At 42.4% G+C, this 9807-nt stretch overlaps 1 protein-coding gene across 1 annotated transcript; it reads left to right on the plus strand.

Annotated features, from left to right (window-relative positions):
- Positions 1-5623: 5623 nt before the first annotated feature.
- On the plus strand, positions 5624-7339 carry LOC148864083 (large ribosomal subunit protein eL42). The gene is made up of 4 exons (XM_088977446.1): positions 5624-5841; positions 6024-6203; positions 6914-6988; positions 7078-7339. Exons 1-4 carry the CDS (start codon positions 5839-5841, stop codon positions 7135-7137), a joined length of 318 nt encoding a protein of 105 aa, XP_088833572.1. The 5' UTR covers positions 5624-5838; the 3' UTR covers positions 7138-7339.
- Positions 7340-9807: the final 2468 nt, after the last annotated feature.

The raw sequence follows: 9807 nt of genomic DNA on the forward strand, positions 1-9807 counted from the left end.
GTCGTCTACATAGCATTCTACTTTTCTGCCTATTAACGGCGTAAACAATTTATTTACAAGTCTCTGAAAGGTTGCCCCTGCATTTTTTAACCCGAAGGGCATAACATTGTCTGTGATGAAGGCAGTCTTTTATTTGTCTGTCAGATCCATCTTGATCTGGTTATAGCTCGAATAGGCGTCAAAGAAACTGGGCAACTCATGCCTTGAGGTCACATCCACCAGACGGTCGATTCGGGGGAGCGGGAAGCAGTCTTTTGGGTAAGTCCGGTTTAGGTCGATGTAGTCAACGCACATGCGCCACTTGTCGTTGGCATTCTTTACCAGGACGGGGTTGGCTACCCAGCTCGGGTATTGGACTTCTCTTATGAAGTCCGCTGCGAGGAGCTTCTCGATTTCCTCATCCTCTGCTTTCCACCATTCCGGGGCTAGGTTGCATTTCTTCTGTCTAACGGGCCTAACTATAGGATCAGTGTTCAGCTTGTGAGTTATGAGTTTGGGGTCTATACCAGACATTTTTGCTGCGGACCAAGCAAAAATATCTAAAATTTTAAGTAAAAAACTTACTAGTTCGGATCGTAGGGCCTCTAGGATGGAAGCATCGATCTAGAGTGTCCGAGTTGGGTCTGCTGTCGAGGTCGAGACCGCGACCGTTTCTTCCATGGGCATGGCTCGCTCTTCGCCTTGCTCCGTGGGTTGCTCTAGCACAAGGTCATCAGCTACTTTGGTTTTCCCCTTTAGGGCGGCAACGTAGTATTTACGGGACTCAAGTTGGTCGCCCCGCACTACTCCCACCCCAAAGTCGGTTGGGAACTTCATGGCTAAATGGTAAGTGGAGACCACCGCTTGCAAGACATGGGTGATCAGTCGACCTACTATGGCATTGTAGGGCGAGGGGGTCGCTACCACCAGGAAGTTGTGCTCGAATATGGCCACACAATGCCACGTGCTGACCTCTACCGGGACTGTTATTTTTCCAAGGGGCCGGACTTCTTCACCGCTAAAGCCTACCAAAGGAGTGTACGCGGGCTTCAGGTCACTTCTCTGCAACTGGAGCTGGTCAAATGCAGCTTTGAAAAGTATGTCGGCTGTGCTGCCTGAGTCGACGAGTACGCGCCTGACCTTGAAGTTGTTGATCCTCAGCTTTATCACGAGTGCGTCGTCGTGGGGGTAATGGACCCCTCGTGCATCGTCTTCTGTGAAGAAAATTGGCTCTTCTGTTCTTGGCTGCTTTGGGAGGTTCTGCTCCTCCCGGGTGACCTCACGAACCGACGTCCGAGCTGCCGCTGAGGTGCAACCCACAACGACTGAACCTCCCGCTATCATGTGGAAGGTCCCTCGAACTGGCCTCTCCTCCGGAGGCTGTCTCTGCGATTGTTCAGCTGGCCTGCTGCTGGATTCGGGAGCGTCTCTACTGTGCTCCCATTGCCAACCTGTTCTATTATTATTATTATTATTATTATTATTATTATTATATTTTGTACAAAGTTCCTCAAATATCCGTGACGGATGAGCTCCCTCTATCTCGTTGTGGAGGTTTTTACAACTCTCGGTATTGTGACCGTGGTTTTTATGAAAGTTGCAATATAGATTCTTATTTCTATCATTGGGATTCCCCCTCAGACGGGGTGGCCACTTCATGTACGAGGCGTCCTTGATTGCCATCAGAATTTCGGCCCGCTTCGCATTCAGTGGAGTGTAATCAGTCCGGTCCGGAGCAGGAGCTCTGAACAACTGACCCGACTTTGCACCCCGAGCTGTTTCCTTTTTTCTTCGAGTGTCCTCTTGACTGGGAGGTTCTTCTAATTTTCTTTTTTCGGGTGCGCCCTCATCCTTATGGTTGATCTCCTCTTCGGTGGCTATGAATTTATCTGCAAGTTTCAGAAACTCGGTTATGGTCGCGGGTTGGTTGACGACCATGTGCCACTTGAACTCTTTGTGCTTCACGCCCTTCTTGGCCGCTGCAAGGCGCACGACAGGATCCAGGCGCGGTATCTGCATACAAGCGTCGTTGAACCGCTGGATATAACTCCTGATGGACTCTCTCTCCCTTTGTGCTATGTTGAAGATGCTTTCTTCAGTTCGAGGGCACTGCTTGTTGGTGACAAAGTGCGATGTGAAGGGTTGTGCGAACTGCGCCCAACTTCTTATTGACTCGGGTGCCAAGTTCCGGTACCACGTGCGGGCTGCTCCCCTGAACGTAGTGGAGAGGGCCATGCACATGCACGACTCACTCGCTCGCTCTAGGTGCATCTGTGACTAAAAGGCATCTACATGATCACTCGGGTCGAACGACCCGTCATACTTGTCAAGAGGGGGGGAGCTTGAAATCCTTGGGCATCGGGACCACTAGGAGTTCGGAAGATAGGGGACGGAACTAAGAGAAGGGGAGCTTTGGCTTCGGCTGAGCCTACCTCTTCTTTGCCCATGAGCTCAAGCAAATCGCAGGTGATAGATTGGCGAGCTCAGTGTCGGCGCCTCTGCATCCTGACAGGCTCGGCGTTTGTGCTGCTTAATTCCGTGCAATACAGAACAGTTTGCGCAAGGGGTAGCCCGGTTTGTTGGTGATGGCTACTGACAGAAGGGGCCTGCTTGGAGTCTGCTACTAGGATTTTGAACCAATTCTCAAGGATCGGGGTTCCAAACTTCGACTGTCGTGGCGACGTTGTCTGGCCGAGTTGGGGTCCTCTCGACCTGTCCGCCCGCAGCAAGATCGGGGTAGCCGGTCTCTCCCGTCTGCCATGGGGGGAGGCTTGGTTCTTTGGGATACTTTGGGGGGCCTCTCCTCGGCTAGAGCGTTTGCTCTGGCGGCGAGACCCGGTGCTGAGGCTAGAGTTGAGGCTGTTGAAGCTAAGGTTGGGGCAGCTGGGGGAACTGCTGCTGATACTGGTACTAGGAGACCTAGTGCAGCACATGCTGTTGATAGAGATGGAGCTGTTGAAACTGTTGCATTTGGGCCTGCATGGCCCTCATGCACTGCACTACGTCCTCCAGTTGGTTCGGGCTGGCCGCGGGGGGCACAACCGAAATGTTGTTCCAATTGTAGCAGGAAGTGGGGCGATGGCAGGTGCCATTGTGAGAGGCACGCTTAAGCTGGGGATTCTGTTCGGCTAGGAGGGAGACAATGAACTGTTCGATACAGACAATAGGAAGCTGGGGTTGTTCCCTGGAGTTATCCATTTTTGTACTTCGTCCGACGTTTCTAGGGGAAGCCATGAATGTTGGATTGATTCAAGGAAGAAGAAGGAATTGAAAGAGTTTAGAGGGAAAGGCCTTTTGAAGTGATTCTCACAGACGACGCCAAATGATGTAGCGCGATCTGGACACTCCTAGCTGACCGCTGATTGGCTCGTTGTTGGCAACGAGCGGGACCTGAGAAGATGAAAGGAATGATTCCCGGGGATTTGCCCGGTGGGAATACTCCGATGCTTAAGTTAGTACTGTGCATGGGAAGTAAAGGGAAAAACGAAGACTAAGAGTGGAGGTTGCGCAGTTTTCCTGTACTCAAGAGATTTTTTGGTTTTTCAACAGAAGTTTCTCCTCTGCCCTGAGGGCTTTTATAGGGGCGCTCCTTGGGAGATCAGACATAACCGCCACTGGGCCCCTTTTACAGCCATTACCTGCCAGGGCTGCGCAGGTGGCCGTTGTAACGTACTCCTTACCCGGGCGAGTGACACGTCTCCAAAGTGATAGGCACGCCTCCACGTACTGAGAGACGTGGGCGCAAACTGCAGAAAGGACAGGGACTGCGCCGTCAGTAGGGGATATGGCGCAGTTTAATTGGTAAGGCCTGTCAGATAGAAGCTTCCTGTGGAATGCTCGTGCGACCCACTCGCGAGCTACTTTGTAGCGAGCTCAGAATACTTCAGGAGTACCCTTAGTAGAATTAGTCATCGGGATGACTTGTCTGCTTGGGAGTTCGGGTGAGCTGGTTTTCTTAACTTGCGAGCTGAAGTTGCCTTGGAATATCCCTTTGGGGGTAGCTCGGGGAACCCCAAGCTTGCGTCGTGGGGAGCTGCTTTAGGGGCCCATTACTTAGTTGTACCGGGCCACAATGCTGAGTTGTCGCTTACGTCGGGTCAATGTCCATGTGTCGCCATTTCATAGATTGGGTGAAATCACCCTTCATCAGAAATAGTAGTCTTCCCAAAGTTGTTTAAAAGTGAAGAGTCAAACCACTATCTTAGTTGCAAGTTGTAGGGTTGTATTATCACCCTTCTCTTCATAAAAGCTGCTATACACCCAAAACAAATAAACAAAAAAAAAGCATAAAAGAGAAACCAAAAGAGAGAGTGCAAGTTAAATCAAAATTTAGATTTTAGACAAATTAAAAAATAACAAACTAACTAAATTCATTGTGAATCCAAATAAGAAGAAATAGCATTCAAATCATATAACGTTCTACACCCCTATTTAGGTTCAAAATTGGAGGATTTTTATAAATATGATCACTTTTTATTAAAAACGGGGAGGTACATCCATTCAACTTATCAATTAAGTTTATTATTGAAGGAGAAAGTTTGAACTTATCGTGATGATTTGATTTCATTTAATATCATGAAAACAATCTAGAGTAATGTGAGGGTTGTTCGGTCCAAGGTTTTTAAAACCGACTCGGACAATGAACCAACCAAGGGTCTAGTTCTTGGGTTGAACGGTTCGAACAGAATGAACGACTCATTCTGACAAAAAAATAAAAAATAAAATAAAATCGGCCAAATCGTTGAACGGTTTGACTGCCTAGGTCAATAGTTTGTTAACCAAATCTATGGTTTTTGGGGGAAATAATGGCCATAGGGTAAAATAAAACAGGTCACTTGAGTAATTCTTGTTTTTTTCTGGTCGGATAACCATAGTGTAGCCACATTGATATTTGATAAAAATTTAACCAACATTATGACTACCTTAATAGGGTAACCATTACATGGAGAATTTGGATGTCCACGTATTCATCTTTTTAAGGCACTTGTCTCTTTTATATATAAGGGTAAAATAGAAACTTGTGAAATTGCTAGATTGGTTATAAACCCATTCAAAATTGTATTATTAATAGGGGTAGATTTGTAAATAAAAACGAGGGTGTTCTATGAAAAAAAATGATCATTTTCTTATTTTAAAAAATTTTAAATAGTGGGCTTTATATTAATTTGGCTGTTTTGTATTATAAATTGGGGTAAATTTGAAAATAAAAATTAAGGTGTTCAACGAAGAGCCATTGATCATTCTCATTTTTAAGGGTAGATTTGTAAATAAACATTAGGTTTTCTACTAAAAAATTGATTATTTTCTTATTATTATTATTTTTTAAATAAGGGGTATATGTTAGTTTGGTTGTTTTGTATCATAAATAGGGGTAAATTTGAAAATAAAAATCAAGGTGTCATTTTTAATAATGAAAAATTAGATGAAATAATAAATATGCATTATTAATAGGGGTAAATATGAAAATAAAAATCAAGGTGTTCAACGAAGAGCCTTTGATAGTTTTCATTTTTAATAATGAAAAAATGAGATGAGATAATAAATTTGTATTATTAATGGGGATAAATTTAAAAATTAAAACAAAAAAATAAGGATACACCCAATACAGAATTCTAAATTCCCCTACTACTAGCCCTCCCCCTATAAACCACATCTCCCGTGAATTTGACATCAATTCACGGTGAGATGCATTTCACGCTCGGTTCTATTCAAGGCTATTTTTGTCATTTTACAAAACCCTAATGAATCCTTGTGTTGATATAAAAGGTCAACTGCTAGGGCCTCTTTATTTTCTCTCACTAGATTTCTCGCGGGGCGACAGGGAAAGGAGTGAATTGAGCCTCTGAAAACCCTGCAGCAATGGTGAGTTGTTCGTGTGTTTTCTCTCATCCTTGTTCAACCTCTTCTCTAATGTATGTTGGTTGTTTAATTTCTTGGTTTATAGCCTATTCGATATCTTCCCAGAAGTCTTTTCGTATTGATTTATTGCTTGAATTCAAAGGTTCTTTGCTTGAGCATAAAATTTTTCTTGAAAAATTTCACAGGTGAACGTTCCAAAGACTAAGAAGACATACTGCAAGAGCAAAGAGTGCAAAAAGCACACTTTACACAAGGTGACGCAATACAAGAAGGGGAAAGATAGTTTGTCTGCACAGGGGAAGCGTCGTTATGATCGTAAGCAGTCAGGTTATGGTGGGCAAACAAAGCCTGTCTTCCATAAGAAGGTGAAAAAAATCAACCCATCAACACTAGAAATTAGATATTTCTGTCTTTTATCCGTTTCAGGTAGAAACATCTGTGAATCTTGTTGGGCATACTTCTAATTTGTTTTCTTTGTGTTTATTTTCAAATGACAAGATATGAGCTCTGCCAGTAGCAACTAGAAAGTCGTAGAAATAGTTTCTTTTTGATCGTTAATTTCGTAGAAATAGTTATTCTGATCATTCTTAGTTGGTCTGAGTAGCCACACTATCCAATACCCATGATGCGAGTATTGGTCTAGGCTTATGTTCTTAGGTTGACATTGATCCGGGTTTTTGTTTGCAGAGCATACACTCCAAAGTAGTAATATTAGATATTATATCGAAATACATATTTTGGAATACCCTTCTAGTGCTGAAGATTGGAGACTGTTTAAAAATGAGCCTTTCAAACATGATTTCTCTGGATTAGGACTATTAATGGTCCCCTTTGTGTGAACAGAAACTCGTTAGGATTGTGTATTCCTGATCATGACTTTTTAATCATTCACACATATAAAATAGCATGCGCATTTGCTTTAAGAAATCACTCACAGGAGATCGTTACTATCGCATTTTTGAATGCTGTGGTTTAGCCAGGTTGATCTATGTAATGCCATCAATTCTAGATTTTGATGTGTTGTTACATAGAGAGATATGTTTTGCACTAAACTTGTTCTTTGTTCTCTAACCAGGCAAAAACTACCAAGAAGATTGTTCTGAGACTGCAATGCCAGAGCTGCAAGCATGTCTCACAGCACCCCATTAAGGCATGCCTTTCGCTATTTTCTTATTAACTTTTTCACTTGTTGTGTTTACTCGTTCACTAACTTCTGTTTATCTTAATTGGTTTCTGCAGAGGTGCAAGCATTTTGAGATAGGTGGGGACAAGAAGGGGAAGGGCACTTCTCTCTTTTAAACGTGGCTTGTTGAAGGCACTGAGAGTCTTTTTTTTGTCATTTTGTGTTGAATTTTGTTACTTCTCTAATCTACTTTTATGAAGTTGGAATTATTTTAGGATGCCTTAGTTTCAATTTCGGCATGACATTTAGATGTTGAATTTACTTTATGATAGTTGAATTTTGTTTCAAATTTATGATGAATCGGTAAATTTCTTCTCATGTCCTCGAATGCAAATCTTTCAGGCACTCTTTTGCTTCATTCTTGTATTTTGCATTTCCCCCGTTGTGACATAGTTTTAGCAACTAGTTGGCTTGCTGAGTTCCTTGTCATCTGTTATGGATATTTGCAGTACTCCACGTTTCTATCATGCTGCTGACTGCTCCCGATCTTCCATTATATAATGCATTCAGTTTTTATGAATATGATCACCAGTCTTGTGTCTCCTGCAACTCATATTAGTCTATTTGGTTATATCTGGTTATGATTAGCAATAAGCGCATTTCTACACGATTCCAAAAAAGTAGTATAGTGTTTATATACATCCATGTAGAAACAGTTAACATTTGCTATCTAAATGCTGAGCAATTGCAGTGGAGGAAGCTAAAGTGATCTTCCTACAACATCTATTGGAGGATGATGATGTGTTTTCTGTTCAAGGATATCATGAAATTGGTTTCAGATTGGTCAGCAGTAGGCGATAATTAAAGTTGTAGGATGGCATTTTATGGATTAATTAGCATTGCACTACGGTGAGTAGAATTAATCGATTCTCTTGTTCTGTGAGCCCACACCTTGGGCATATTGGGACTTCACCCCTTTGCAGATAGACCAGAGTCTTCCTTTCTATTACATCTCCGATCATGTGCCATTTATTAAATATATATGGCTATCTCAAATCTTAAAATGGTATAGTGCATGTGGATAGAAGGTCCGGAGTGACTTGTTCTTCATACTTGATATGTACACCAATCCAAACCCGTGGCTGACAGATTGTGATCAATTGTAGTAGGGGGTGGGGGTGGGGGGCACGGTATCTGATCTGTAACATGGATGTCGTGAATCGCCCATTTTGACAGCCGATATGTATTGTGCTGGGAGCTTCCTTTATAGGGGTTGTATTGGGTTAGACCATGATTTAGAGGGTAGTTTGGACTTAAACTGACCCTTCTGAACTAGTTTCGAAGAAATAAATGAAACATAAAAAAACCACTTCTACAGAGAAGAATCTAATGAGTAGGGATGTTAGCCCAGAGAAGAATCAAATGAAAAATTCCACACAAATTGGTTGAGTTTTATGGATGTGGAGAATTACGAAACAGGCCCAATGAAGATTTTTGAATTTCATTGCAGAATTTAACATTCAAAATGTCAAATCTACACTATACATTAATGCCCGCTTGTAAATTGGCATCAATTCCAAGTTGGCACCCACGTACTTTAAACCCATAAGTTCTGACCCTGGGTTGAACCGTACTTTAAACCTATTCTCTCTATTTTATTCTGAGGCATTGAGGTCCGAATTGTACTATCCATGCATGTTTAAAGTGTTCTGATTTGTGACATTCCATTCCACGTTTACTCATAAGTCTGATATGATGCGCTATATTGATATTTTGAACTTCATTTACAATCAATCAACCATGTGGTAAAAATGTAAACCAATCACCTGGTATTCATCAAAATTCACTGTTGATTTCAAGTTTCAACCCTATATTAGGTTGAACATGAATTTCCATATCATTTTTTATTGATCCCCAAACCAATTTCTAAAAGCTTCAATCCAACCCCACCGAAATTGGATTGGATAAGTTAAGTTTTTAGTCTGTTGATTTCATATTGCCTCCGGTGCGGATCGAAATCAGTTAGATTTCATATTTCATCAAATTTCACGTTGTATATATATATATATATACACTAATGACTACAACTCCTCCATGAGCAAATAGTATGGCCAGGTTTGCTAGAATATAGAGATATTGGTAAAGCGAACAATGAAAAGATGTAGAATGTTTTGGTTCCACAGAAAATAGAAATCAAATCTAAGGGAACAGAGCCATTAATATTATAAAGAAGTAAAGAAAGGAGAAAAAATAATGATGATCTCTCGTTTTATGGATAATAAGTTATGCGTTTACAGGGCAATAATATCACATGTTTCCCATGCACATAATACAAATGCAAATCTACATTAGATGGATAAGTTAATATCAAGGACTAACAGTCCCCTATTACATACAAACCTATAATCTCTGTGCAACGCCCTTGGTGATGAAGATCAAAAGTCGTAATTTTCACTGGCAATGATTCCTTGAATTCGAGTGTGGACTCTGGTAATGGGAGCTGCAAACATAGTAAGTTAGAGGGCCCCAGGAATCAGAGAGTATGAGGTGCCCTCAAGCTAAGCAGCCAGCCTTATTGAGCATGCCTGGGCTGCTGATGGTGGCATGTCTGCCTTTCACGGGGCACGCATCTTGTATCCACTTCCCATCGAAGTGGGGAAGTGGGTTTCCAGCACCGCCAGGTGACCAGGTGACCCCACGTTCGCATAAGGAGGTACTAATCAACCCTCCCATGCTAACTTGACAAGGGGAAGATTGCCTTGCAGGTCGGAGGTAGACTGAGGTCAGAGATATCTCTCAAGTCAGTGGTAACTCAGGTTGGGCAGACCATGTTGATGGCAACTGGA

Source organism: Nelumbo lutea, chromosome 3 (genome assembly GCF_056320005.1).
Source record: "Nelumbo lutea isolate HS-2025 chromosome 3, American lotus-T2T, whole genome shotgun sequence".
NCBI classification, from domain to species: domain Eukaryota; kingdom Viridiplantae; phylum Streptophyta; class Magnoliopsida; order Proteales; family Nelumbonaceae; genus Nelumbo; species Nelumbo lutea.

Excerpts from the sequence above, each read along its gene's own strand:
- LOC148864083 (XM_088977446.1), top strand. Across the intron at positions 6,204-6,913 it reads AGCCTGTCTTCCATAAGAAG|GCAAAAACTACCAAGAAGAT; the intron begins GTGAAAAAAATC and ends TTCTCTAACCAG. Across the intron at positions 6,989-7,077 it reads TCTCACAGCACCCCATTAAG|AGGTGCAAGCATTTTGAGAT; the intron begins GCATGCCTTTCG and ends TGGTTTCTGCAG.